This window comes from Anastrepha ludens, chromosome 3 (genome assembly GCF_028408465.1).
Source record: "Anastrepha ludens isolate Willacy chromosome 3, idAnaLude1.1, whole genome shotgun sequence".
Taxonomy (NCBI): Eukaryota; Metazoa; Arthropoda; class Insecta; order Diptera; family Tephritidae; genus Anastrepha; species Anastrepha ludens.
This window is the reverse complement of record NC_071499.1, coordinates 127,269,446-127,283,000: the sequence shown is the minus strand read 5'-3', so window position 1 is coordinate 127,283,000 and position 13,555 is coordinate 127,269,446. Positions and strand designations below refer to the sequence as shown.

The window sequence follows — 13,555 nt, the reverse complement described above, 5'->3', positions numbered from 1 at the left end:
TATAAACTTATGTAATTAAGTTATGCAGATGAACATATCTTTGTTTTTTAGATTCGCAAATATGTGTGACATGTTAAATAAATTATTTTACAAATTTTGGTCCATTTTTAAAACATCGTTTAACAACACTTCTCAGACGCCATATTGACAGCGAAAAAGAGTGCAAAGGCGGTGGCCAAAAATGCGAAGGGAGAGAACAAATGCCATCGCAAAGAGAAAATGCAAAATTAAATTAGTTTAGTGCGCTCAGACATTCTTTTGATTTATTTCAATTTTTTCATTGTAAGTTATATTTCTTATTTATAAATTATGTTTTTACGTGAAATGTAATGAATTTGAAACGTTCGCAGTGTGAAGTGCAGGTTAAAGTGTGGACAAAGTTTGAAATTTTATGAATGAAAATAAACTGTAGCTATAAAACGCAGGTGAAGGCAGGAAGCCAAGCAGCAACGGCCACTAACAACGGGTGTGGGGCTGAGCTGCGCAACAACAAAAAGATTTGTTGTTTTTGGATAAGAGCGAGGTGTGTGCGCATTGGGCAGAGGTAAATAATAAAGTCAACAAACTGAGACGGGAAATTCACATCGTTCGCAGAGGAATTTCACGAATTTTCACCTATCATTGTAGCACGTAGTGGCAGTGAATACGGCGCAAGTACACAAAGTGCGACAAAATGTTCTCAAAGAAGAAGAAGAAACCTTTGATTTCTATGCCTAGTAATTTTGAGCATCGCGTGCACACGGGATTCGACAAACGCGAGGGGCGTTATGTCGGTTTACCGCTACAATGGGCATCCATCGTTGGCAATAATCAAATACTTAAATCAACAAATAGGCCACTACCTTTAGTCGATCCGTCTGAAATAACTCCAACCGAAATACTTGACTTGAAAACAATTGTGCGACCGCATCACAACAACAACAAAGCGGATACGACCTCATTAAATAGTAGCATTGCCCCGAATGCCAGCGCAGCATTGGGACACCATCAAACAGCGCATGCGCACTACTTTATCGAGCATAATAATGCCGCAACTACGGCTGGGGCGGCAACAGGTGGTATTGGCCCAAATACAGGTGGTATTGTGCTACCGAAAACGTCACATGTAGCCCGCTCTAATTCGTTGCGCAGCTCTAGCCCACCGCGTGTGCGGCGCGATTTGCGAGGTAACGCCAATGTGCCACCGGCCGTACCAGAAGAAAGTGCATCGATAACAGCTCCCACACCCGTGCCTGGCCAAACATTACCATACAGTGGCTACAAACCACCACCCCTTAGTGGCGGTGCGATGGGTGCCAGTATTAGCGCTAATGCATCAATAGGTGCCACGACAGCTTACCTGCAACAGTCAGCACATGGCATTTACTCACAAAATGCTGGTCAGTACAGCACGCAGAATGGCGTCGGTCATGGGCCACTCGCTGTACGTACGGATTTCACATTAGGTCAGCAACAACATCAGCCCGCACAGCCACAGCCATCGCTCAGTGGTACGCCTATGGTTAGTGCCCAGCATTACCGGCCGGCACCACCATCACACCATCTAGGTGGCAGTGGACAAGCGCAACAGACGTCGCCGGTGGGTTCAGTGGCTAGCGGGACACGTTCCACTCACTCACATGCTTCCTCGGCACATACGCACCCACACAGCAATTTAAACAACAATAACGGGGGTAGTGGATTCACGGCTTATCAACCCGGAGGAATGGAATCTGTCCAACATGCTGCAAAGCATTTAGGCGCCATCGGAGATCAAAATCAAAACCCACACCACACTCATCCGCATTTACATGCGAAGTCGGCGTCGCGTGCTTCGAGCTCAAGTGGTGGCGCCAGCGGCGTGGGAGGTAGTACAGTGGCAGGAGGAGTTAGCGCTATGCCGCCACCTAAGCAGGAGCAGAGGCTGACACACGAACAGGTAAAGCGGAAAATAAAAATTGTATATACCATAAGTTTTATTTAAAAATTTGTATTGTAGTTCCGCGCTGCTTTGCAAATGGTTGTTTCAGCCGGAGATCCCCGTGAGAACCTAGACAACTTCATGAAAATTGGTGAAGGATCAACAGGCACCGTATGCATTGCCACTGACAAGTCAACAGGTAGTTACTGCGGAGTTCCCAGTTCAAAAATAACTGTATATATGTGTATGTATATGTATTTTTTTTTTTCTAATCTCTTGTAGGTCGTCAGGTGGCCGTTAAGAAAATGGATCTGCGCAAACAACAACGGCGAGAATTGCTTTTCAACGAAGTGGTCATTATGCGTGACTACCACCATCCCAACATCGTGGAGACCTACTCCAGTTTTTTAGTAAACGATGAACTATGGGTTGTCATGGAATATTTGGAGGGCGGCGCGCTCACCGACATCGTCACACATTCACGCATGGATGAGGAACAAATCGCCACCGTGTGCAAGCAATGTCTCAAAGCATTAGCCTATTTACATTCGCAGGTACGTCTGAGCACGTTCGTCAACTGTCGTACGTGTGTGGCATGGGGGATGAGTCAGAGCATGAAATGCAAGCGATTTCTATGCTTAAATTTATTGCTGGTTTGTTTTCACTTTCGGTTATCTTTTACATCAATTACCTATGATTCGGAATTTCTGTACCTTTCATAAATTGGGCGTTGTCACTGACTGAAATTCGAAGCGAAGAGTGCTAAAAAGTGATATTTTTTATTTTAGAGTTGACAATTTTTTTCAACTAAAAATTCCCTCTTCCACAGGGTGTCATTCATCGCGACATCAAATCCGACTCTATTCTATTAGCCGCCGATGGCCGTGTTAAGCTATCAGATTTCGGCTTTTGTGCGCAAGTTTCACAAGAGCTGCCGAAACGTAAGTCACTCGTTGGCACGCCATATTGGATGTCACCCGAGGTAATATCGCGTTTGCCATATGGTCCCGAAGTGGATATCTGGTCACTCGGTATTATGGTTATCGAGATGGTGGACGGTGAGCCACCCTTCTTTAATGAACCGCCACTGCAAGCAATGCGTCGCATACGCGATATGCAGCCCCCGAATTTAAAGAATGCCCACAAAGTATCACCACGACTGCAGTCTTTCTTGGATCGTATGCTGGTGCGTGACCCGGCGCAGCGTGCCACTGCCGCCGAACTATTGGCGCATCCATTCTTACGACAAGCGGGGCCACCGTCGCTGTTAGTGCCGCTAATGCGGAACACAAGGCAGCATTGAAGAAAAGTGAATAACTAAAACTCGAATAAAATCGAATATACGCAAGTAAATTTTAATTTAGTTAGCGATGCGCTTCGTCATCTATTTACACACACTCACACAAATTCATTCACTCGCAGCTATACATATCCTACATATGTATGTAGGGCATCACGCAGTAACATTTCGGCAACTATATAAGCCATAAAAGATTAAGTATTACTTTAAAAATGTTTGAATTTGATCAATTACTATATTGTATGTATTTTTAGTTTGGAATAATCGAGATTCCAGTTTGTGTTTGCGTTTTTGAATTTTGTTTTGCAGTCGTTATAGTTATGAGTCATGCGCATGAGCTAAACTTTGCTTTATAGTTTATGAACTAAAATGGTTTTGACAAGCTTAATCGTCTTAACGTAATTTCTGTAAAATAATTGCTAAGATAAGCACCTTTTCACGTGTAAATCTTCTTTATTAGCGGACTTTAAAAACTCAGCTCAGTTATTAAAGGGAATTATAAAAACAAATCCTTGGAGCGGAGTACCTACATAAGCAGCAGATACTTAAATTCGCAAAATGGAATATATGTACATTTTTTTATAGAAAATTTCAGTTAGAAAGTTCAGTTAAAGTGAGAGAAGATTTAATAAGAGACAAATTAAAACTAAAAGTGTAAGAAGTTTTTAGGAACTCGGAAAATTGAAAGGTCCAAATGAACGGTATTTGAAAAAAATGGCTTTATAATGATAAATTTAAAAAATAAGGATTATCAAAAGGGAATAAATAAAAAAGATGATTTGAAAAACTTTAAAAAGGCATTGCCCATTCCGGGTCATCATCCGATATCTCAAAAACTAACTAAGAATAATTTTTATTGATAATTTTCATTTTGTCATGTTCTAAACACTACGAAGACAGAAGGCCTGAAGAATTTTTCTCCAATCCTGTTTAAGACTTAAATTAAAAAAAATATATGTACATATATATATTTTCGAATTTTTCTGGTTTTTCCAACTACGAAGGAAAACAATTTCAAAACAATATATTTTGTGCATTTACGAGTATTTTAGATTTTCTAAAATTATTTAATAAAAAGAACTAACTTTCTCGAACAGAACAGGAATTGAATAAGAATAAGAATAAATGAATAAGAAAACGGATAAACGTTGAACCGATAATATTGAGCTTAAAAACAGGTAAACATAACCTCACACTTACTTAAAACTGATTAATACATTTTTCAACTAATTTTTTTGTTGTTTTTCTTTCAACTCTTGTGCACATACATACAGTGGTGGCCTTATAATTAGAAACGAGATAGCGGCATTTGATTTTACTAATACAATTTTAAAATTTATTTCGCCACATCATTTTTTTTATTAGAAATAATACAAAAACAAGTAGTTTTTCAGTTTAACATAAAAAATGTTCACCATTACTACAATCCTAAAAAAAAACAAATAAACTTAATACTAAACACAAATTCATCTTGGTCAAATAATTAGAAACGACAAGGAAAACTTAAAAATATCTTCAAAAAGTTCAACAAAATTAGCATAATTTTAATATTTTGTGGGATAACCCTTATTTTTTATAACATTTTGCAGTCTTCTCGGCAAGCTTTGTATTAAATTTTGGCATCTTTCAACAGATATGCTCTCCCAGCTTCGCTGCACCAATTGAAACAATTCATTATTATTTCTCGGACTTTTGTCCTTGAGATCACGTTTCAAACTTTGCCCATAAGTTCTCAATTGGGTTGAGATCAGGACTTTGCGGTGGCCAGTCCAAAACATCAATATTTTGATCCAAAAGCCAACGCTTTACTAACCGTGAAGTGTGCTTTGGATCATTGTCATGCTGGAAAATGTAGTGAACCGGCATGTTCTCAAAGGAATATCATTCCATTACATTTTCCAGAATGCTTTTATATTGATGTTGGTCCATGATTCCGTCAATGCGCACAATTGGGCCCACGCCACGCCAAGACCATAATAGATCCGCCACCGTGTTTCACTGTTTTCACAGTATACCTGGGGTCCAAAGCTTTGTCTGGAGGACGCCTCACATATGTTTTTCCATCAGATTGGAATAAATTGAATTTCGATTCGTCACTCCAGAGAACTCTATTCCAGAATCTTGAATCTTTTTTGAGCATTTCCTTAGCAAATCGTAACCGCTTCATAAAATTTTTTTTTTGACACATGCCGTTTTTTTTGTGCGATGCACCCACGTAGTCCCGCCTCTTGTAAGCGCCTTCTTATCGTCCGAGCGGAGACTTCTACGTTTAATTGCTCTGCAACTTCGGCTTTTATATCATGCGAAGACATAAAAGGGTTGCTCTTGCTGGTCCTACAAATATGCCTATCATCCGCTGGAGTTGTTTTTCGAGGTCTAGGCTTCCTGGCTGGGGTTTCCAAGTTCCTCGTTTTTTTGTACAAATGAATTGCTCCGAATACCATTTTTTTGGAGCAGCCAAACCTTTGTGCGATAGCCGACATTGGAATTTTTTCCTTTTTGTAACACTGTACAATTAGCTCCCTCAATTTCGGGGAGCATGACTTTTTCTTACCCATTCTAACAATTGAGATGAACTAAAATTAGAAAAGCTAATCTATGGATTTTTTCAGTATACTTACTTTAACACTAACTCCAAGATAAATATAGAAAATTTAAGAAAAAACTGCGCGTTTCTAATTTTGTGGCCAGCCAAGAAACACAATCAGAGAAACAATGTGAATTTTTTCAGGAATCAACCATCAAATACTATCAACGTGTTTTTCTAACTACAATGTTCATCGCCTATTCTAAGAATAACGGTGCTCATAATTCACAGTGCACGTCTTCCAAAGATATGCACAGTGATTTTATTTTCTTTGCACATCGTTTCTAATTATAAGGCCACCACTGTATGTGACATTTTTGTATTTTTCTCAGTTACTCACAATTCCTAATATACATAAAAATTAAAAACAAAAGACACTACCTGTTTCTAAAATTGTCTAGATTTTCTGCAGCGATAGCTCTCTACTTCTCATGCACTTTTTCAAATTCCCAGTTATTTTTGACGATAGAATAGGCAAAGCTATACATAACTGACTACAATATATTTATTTGCGCTTCTCGAAAATTAAAGCAGCAGAGGTAGTTTTTAATCACTAGTAAAAAAAAAGAACTAAGCGAAGCGTAAAGCAACAAAAATTATAATTTGTTTTTGTACTTATTTGAGTAAATTTTGTAGTTAATAAAACAATGCCTTAAACAACTGTGACCTTCACAACAAAATCATTTAGCAAATCAAGCAAACTAAAAATCATGAAAAATTATAATTAAAATATTTTTAAGATAACAGAAATAACACCCATCTCACCACAACCAACATTCCTGACAATTTTGCTCAATTTTTGGCCAAAAAAACTTAAGCAAAACATTCCCTTTAGTAGAAAAAAAATTATACAACGGTTCATTTTTAAGAAAAAAAAGTAGTTTTGTTTATTACAAAAGATTATTGTATTGTAATTTTGGTCTTAGGAAATTATTATATGTGTAGATGTCTACTTTCGAGCATTGTGTATTCTTTAAGAGTACATGAGCGCCGCACCTTTTGTTCCCGCATATCCGTCTATTGCGTACGCGTAATTTTAAGTGTTAAGTGCATTTTGTATATCATTGATTGTTTTTTTTTTTATAAAATACACCTATAACATTATATATATCTAATCACATAAACGTACATACAAAATATATGTTTGACAAATATACATACATACGTATACATCGAATAAATATGGCGTAGATTTTAGTTTCAGTAAATATTAGTGTATTTTTTGAAATATCCAAATACTTCTGGAGGGACCATTACGAAGCAAAAAAACGTGTAAAATACGGACCATTATTATGGGTAAAAAAAGTAAAACTATGGAATATTTTTTATTATTAATTTTTTCCCCCTCGTGGTTAAACATTTTTTTTAATTTCATTTGTATACTATACTTTTTTACGGGTTGGTGTCGAAATTCTGTATGTACAAAATTCTAAAAACAAAATTCTGCTTTTTAAAATTCTGCTTTCCAAAAATTCTGCTTTCAAAATTCTGTATTAAAATATAATGTAAACAATGTTAAAGAGGTAATGTAATTATTTAATTTATTATTATTATTTTTTTTTATTATTATTCGAGATATTAAATAAAAAATAATAATAATAATAATTTTTTCTTCAGTTTCGATAGAATCTACAGTATTTTTGCGTAGAACTTCTTTTCGCGTGGGCGGCCTTCGGCCGCGCTTCAACAAAATAACCCTCATCAGTCCGACTCCGGCTACGCAATCCACCGTATTTTTGCGTAGAACTCCTTTTCGCGTGGGCGGCCTTCGGCCGCGCTTCAAAACAATAACCCTCATCAGTCCAACTCCGGCTACGCAATCCACGGTATTTTTGCGTAGAACTCCTTTTCGCGTGGGCGGCTTTCGGCCGCGCTTCAACAAAATAACCCTCATCAGTCCGACTCCGGCTACGCAATCCACCGTATTTTTGCGTAGAACCCCTTTTCGCGTGGGCGGCCTTCGGCCGCGCTTCAACAAAATAACCCTCATCAGTCCGACTCCGGCTACGCAATCCACCGTATTTTTGCGTAGAACTCCTTTTCGCGTGGGCGGCTTTCGGCCGCGCTTCAACAAAATAACCCTCATCAGTCCGACTCCGGCTACGCAATCCACCGTATTTTTGCGTAGAACCCCTTTTCGCGTGGGCGGCCTTCTGCTACGCAATCCACCGTATTTTTGCGTGGAACTCCTTTTCGCGTGGGCGGCCTTCGGCCGCGCTTCAAAAAAATAACCCTCATCAGTCCAACTCCGGCTACGCAATCCACAGTATTTTTTGCGTAGAACTCTTCTAAAAAAAAAACGAACAGCTGCGAAGAATTATTAAGAAAAGAAATGAATTAAGTCACACTACATATTTAAAAAGAATTCCAAAAAATATTGTAATTGGCTAAACTAAAATATTGTTATCGCTTAAACATATACATATGTATATTTATGGAATAAATGTTTATTTTGTTACTTCTTGTATGACGAAAATCACAAAACTTGAATAAAGCGAATTGTTCGCATTAAACATGCAGAATTTTAGTAAGCAGAATTTTAAAAAGCAGAATTTTAAAAAAGCAGAATTTTAAAAAGCAGAATTTTTTTGCAATTTACAGAATTTTGTCACCCTGAATTTTGTAATACAGAATAATGACACGCTCCCTTTTTACTGATTCTGATTGTTTGATATGTACCAGCAGATAGTATCTCAGCGCAAATGGTATCTACCCAGCGTTACAGATCTAGCTTTTTCTCAAAAATTACGCAAAATTGTAGTGGTTCCACTTTGTTCAAGCGATAAGCAACTACTTTTGTAAATATCAACTCATAAGCTTAATTTCTGGCCCATCCTAGATGTTATTTTAACAAACTAAAAAACAAAATCGATAGTTAAAGTTTCAATAGCTCCATGTTTGTTTTTTCTTGAGTTAAATTTTATTGAATATTAATTTTACGCAAGTAAGAGATTAAAGCGCAATCCTTTAAATATTCGAATATTTCAGGCTAAAAAAGTTATATGTCAGTCGGCTTTTGATAAAACAACTTAAGTCGACTTAGCACCTTTTTTTTATAAGGCACTAAATTGTTTACTTTTCTAGAAATATTTAATCAATTAATCATTTATTGCCGTAACTGGAGTAACCATTTTAATAAAAGTTGAATAAAATACTAAATTACGCTCCTACGACAGTCGGTTCTAAGTAACCGGTACGACTCGAATTTATCTCCGGCCAAGGACTGCGACTTCAGCAACATTCTCCGTATATGTATGCTGTTACAACAAATAAGTCCACAGACATATTTTCAGTATTTTAAATGTACTTTTCGAATGTACGGAAATTCGAAGTGAGAAAATTTATTAAAAAAATATTGTATTTAATGGTGCAATTTTAAGATAACTAATGAGTTTTTGTAGATATTTCGAAAATATGTGCGAAAATTCGAAGTTAAAAAATATCAGATAATGCATTTAGGCTGTATTGTGGAACAATTTATGTTTTTTGTCTTAACCTCAACTGACTTTCTGCTTTTCGAAATTCTGTTAAAATATACAAATTGACTGTTTGAAAATTCTTATAAAAAGGACGAAATTCATACAAAATAACATTTATTATTATTTTTCTGCTGCATTTAATTAAGGCAAACTACATAAAATATTTTAGTTCAGCAAAGGCTTTTTAAAAATTAATACATAAAATGCGGTGGACAAACATACATACATACAAATATAGTAAAAATACTGGTTACTTAAATCTACACATGAAAGCTTATTTTTATTTGTACAACTGAAATTTGAAGGTCTTGCAGGGATGATGATCAACCCTTTCGTAATCTCAATCAATTAGTCAGAAAGTTTCAGAATTGTTTCAGATACTCAACGAGTTTTTGTGACAGCTCAAAATTGCTGTACAATAGTGATATTGGAAATGAATAAACGTGTTACGAACTACACGCACTTCCTAATTTGGGCTAACTCCTTTCAAACTTTGCTGCAACTTTTGCAAGCAACCTCTCATGCGATTATCCTCGCCAGCGCCACGCTTTTGCTCTACGACACGCACTTCAGCGACTAAAAACTCCATGATTTGCAAGATCGTCTCCGGTGTGAATTGCGCAAACCGTTGCAGCAGATCGAAGAAGAAGAATGTGTAATAGGCCAAATGTTTCTTGGTAAGCAGTCGTAAATGTTCAGAGAGTAGTGCCTGCAGCGAAGCTGAACTCTTATAAGTAGTGCTTTTGACAATACGTTTAAATAAATCGAGCAGAAGTCCGCGACTGGGCACCACCTCGTCCACCATCATGACGTGCTCGAGCATGAGTAGCGACGTGGCTTTCATAAAAGTATCTAGACGCAGCGTTAATATGTCGATTGGACTGCCACTGGTGTCGATTGATTCGACCACTTCCTGAAAAATTGTAACTACAAGACAGGCGTTCGGATCGGCTTGACGGCGTTGCGTAGCTAAAAATAGGTTCGTTAGCTTTTCGAAGACGAATAAAGACAGCTCGTTGTTGTCGCTTTGCAGACAACTGACAAAAGGCCGTGCAACCACTTTAGCGTTTGGTGAAATTTTGAAATGTGGCGTCCACTTCTGTATCAGGTCTGTGAGCGTTTTACCGATGTACGGGTCGGCTCTAAAATTTAACCTTCCAATGCCTTGCACGAGCACCGGCCAAATTTTATGTATCAAATGCGCCAGCTTTCCGTCTGGCGCTTTGCCCATCTGCACGTTAGTGGGCAGCACAAAGCGCGTCATGACGACATGAAAGAAGCAATTTACCTTGGATTTCGTGTAGACAATGTGAGCACAATTGTAAATTACTATCGCGAGGAAGCTGTAAAAACGAAAGGCCACTTCTGTTTTCTCTTGCTTTAGGTCCGACTGCAACCACTTGTCAAAATTTCTTAGGTATGAATTCAAATTGTCCGCAATGCGAAAGCGGCGTTGGTAATCCGTTGCGCACAAGTCGTAATATTTGCCCACTGCTGCTATAAAGACGCAGAGCGGCTCCTTTGCTTGCACCAGCTCCTCCACATTCAAGTCGTTGGTCATCGTTCTGAACTCATCAAGCTGCACAACGAATCGCGTCAACTGACCCACATCCTCGTTGATGGCGGTCAATTGTACCAAACTCTTTAGCCATACATGTATCACCACATTTGGCTCAATCAACGCGCCACGATCTGTTTGCAATACTTTGCGTAGAAACTGCGGTAAAGCCTGTCGGCACGCCACTGGCGCATCGATGAAGCAAGTAAATAGTTTTTGAAACGCCTGCGTGTCCGGCACAGTGCATGAATGTGTGCAAAAGTCCGCCGCCAGCTGCGGCAGCCACTGGCTATAGCCACAAGCAAATTGTTGCTTTACAAATGGCAGCACGTGAGTATTGAGTGCTCGGAACAGTTCAGAGTTGGCCTCGATAAGCGCTTCATTGCCCTGTAGCTTACCGAATATAAGATGGAGCGCCTCCAGACTGCGATCTTGCTCCACAGGGGTGCAGGTTTGAAGAAAATTTGGCAGCCATGTGTCAATGAGCAAGTGCTCACCGCGCCGAAAATCATCCGCTTGCATGAAAATATCTAATAAGGCATCTGCCAGTACTTTTGAGACACTCAAATCGTTATTTATAGCCCAAAGCTGCTGTAGAATCTTCGCCACATATTCGTCAATTTCGCAACGCTGCTCGGCGTAGAGTATTAGTAGCGCCATATGACCCTTAGTGACTGCAATTTGGCGGCCTGCTGGTATTTTATCCAACGCAATGGAAAGCAGTTTAGTACTTAGTTTTGGCGCTAGTTCCACAAAGTCGCCGCAGAGTGCTAACGCTAAAAACAACTCAATTATGTGGTGTATACCCGTCTCATTCAATGCCAAAAATTTTTGCGCACTGAATTTTGTATAGATACGCCCGAGCAGTTTTTGTGCTTGATGTCGCGTCGCAGTATTTTCTAATAAACATCGGAGATTTTTGCCCAATAGCAACGTAAACAGCGTGTAACTGCTTAAATTAGCATCGTGAGTAGCATCTTCGTGTGTGAGCAGCGCACGATAACGTTCCACATATGCCTTACCGCTGGCACAAGCAACTGCCAAATTGCTTGGGGCAGAACCTGCAGCGTAGAAGGATGCATTGAGTCGCTTATGGAAGTGCTCCCACAGTAGCATAGGTATGCCTACACGTGGACACCACCAATGTAATAGTGTTGGCGTGAGAAGGCAAATAAAGACACGTATCTGCTCCTCGCTGGGATTTCCATTAAGAAACTGTTGCGTGCATTGTTCAAGAATTTCAAAGTTCTCTGCTGCATCAACAGATGCGCGCTCATGAGATGGACCAACATATTTTCCATTGGAGTGATAGCCAAACAAACGTACCAATGCATGCAGTATCCAATTTGTGAATTCGGCAAGGGATACTGTAGTTAGTGCGAATTTATCTACCGAAGGAAAAAATGTATTAGATGCATAATACCGTTCAACAAGAAATTGACTCACCCAATTGGGTTTTTAGTTTTGAAATTGTTTCATTGAAAATGTGCCAAAACTGTATTTGCTCTCCAGCTACTGCAAGTGAGGTAAGCTCCCATTTCTCCAACACAAGTTGCACATACAACCAACACTCCTTTATGCATGTACAGGGAAAAGGAGAACTGTGCAGTAGTTCAGCAGGTCGTTTTTTTGTGTATAAATACAACGAGCACGCCATTAAGTCCTCGAATAAACGTTCCAATTGGCACATAAAGGTAGCACTTGGCTTTGCATTGTTATCTAACTGCGCTACATGAGCACACAATTCAAATTTGTACAGAATACACAAATCCAACAATTTCCACTCGAGTGCGCCATGCAACATATGATATGCGGCCGCATTGCATTCATTACCTTTGCAACTATTGGCGAAGTAGATTAGCTTCCAGGTATCTATTTCAGTGGTACGATTTAATAACCGACGCATACTGTCCAAGTTGGGCCGCAACAGTGACCACTGCTCTTCGGATGTGTGATGCAACAACAAATAGAGCAAATGAGTTATTTGTTGCCTGCGCTGATAGTTGCTGTGCGTTTCGTTTGTGTTGAGTGGCTGCCGCACACTAGTCCACAGATGTTGGATATGCAAACTGATAAAGTAAGAGGTTATCATTCTGTTCTGTTATGCCCAATTTGACTTACAAAGCAGTGCCGAAGAGGAATTGCACCGCGTCATGTTCAAGCAAGTGTTTCACACCAAACTCAAATTCCGTAAGGATTTCTTCTTCGCTTATTTGCCGCCAAGCATGTGCGGGTTGTGCCAGCATAAAACCACATTTTACAAATCCCTCGATGGCAAATTGGGAATGTGTAGAGTCCTCGCCGCTACATTGTAACTCGGGGAGAACGGTCTCTGAAACTGCTCCAGCTAATGTTTGTGTTTGTTGCGGAGCCGTCAAGTGGTATTGAGTAGCTTCTAAACAAGCTGTACTTAACAATTCATCGTCTTCGTCCAAATTGAACAACTCAAAGTCCATTAGTTTAATATTAGTGATGGAAATTTCAGAAAACCAAAATGAAACACCTCACCAAAAACAAAAAAGTAAATATTTACCTGTAGGCAATATTTGGCGCTCATTTGTTGGGCGTGTTCAGTGATGGTTAATAGGAGCATAAGAGCTATGCAAGGAGAATTGAATACAGAAGGTGGCGTCTTCTCAAAACTATTACTTTATTCATCGCAATTTTGACATATGTGACAAACAAAAGAAGGAGAAATTGCAAGTCTGTGAAAATGCAGTGAATGGCTTGG

The 13,555-nt window shown here is 39.0% G+C and overlaps 2 protein-coding genes across 3 annotated transcripts; one reads left to right on the top strand and one right to left on the bottom strand.

The window, feature by feature from the left end:
- Nucleotides 1–171: 171 nt before the first annotated feature.
- Nucleotides 172–6,868, top strand: LOC128859150 (serine/threonine-protein kinase PAK mbt-like). Of its 2 annotated transcripts, XM_054095906.1 has the most exons (5): nt 172–282; nt 351–1,918; nt 1,979–2,099; nt 2,183–2,454; nt 2,730–6,868. In XM_054095906.1, exons 2-5 carry the CDS (start codon nt 674–676, stop codon nt 3,201–3,203), a joined length of 2,112 nt encoding a protein of 703 aa, XP_053951881.1. In that variant the 5' UTR covers nt 172–282; nt 351–673; the 3' UTR covers nt 3,204–6,868. The 2 variants fall into 2 exon arrangements, with proteins under 2 accessions (XP_053951881.1, XP_053951882.1); XM_054095907.1 differs by having other exon boundaries at nt 175–1,918.
- On the bottom strand, nt 6,660–13,390 carry LOC128859149 (protein MMS22-like). The gene is made up of 3 exons (XM_054095905.1): nt 12,946–13,390; nt 12,271–12,893; nt 6,660–12,212 (listed from the first exon to the last, which is right to left on the bottom strand). Exons 1-3 carry the CDS (start codon nt 13,278–13,280, stop codon nt 9,733–9,735), a joined length of 3,438 nt encoding a protein of 1,145 aa, XP_053951880.1. The 5' UTR covers nt 13,281–13,390; the 3' UTR covers nt 6,660–9,732.
- Between the last annotated feature and the right edge of the window lie 165 nt (nt 13,391–13,555).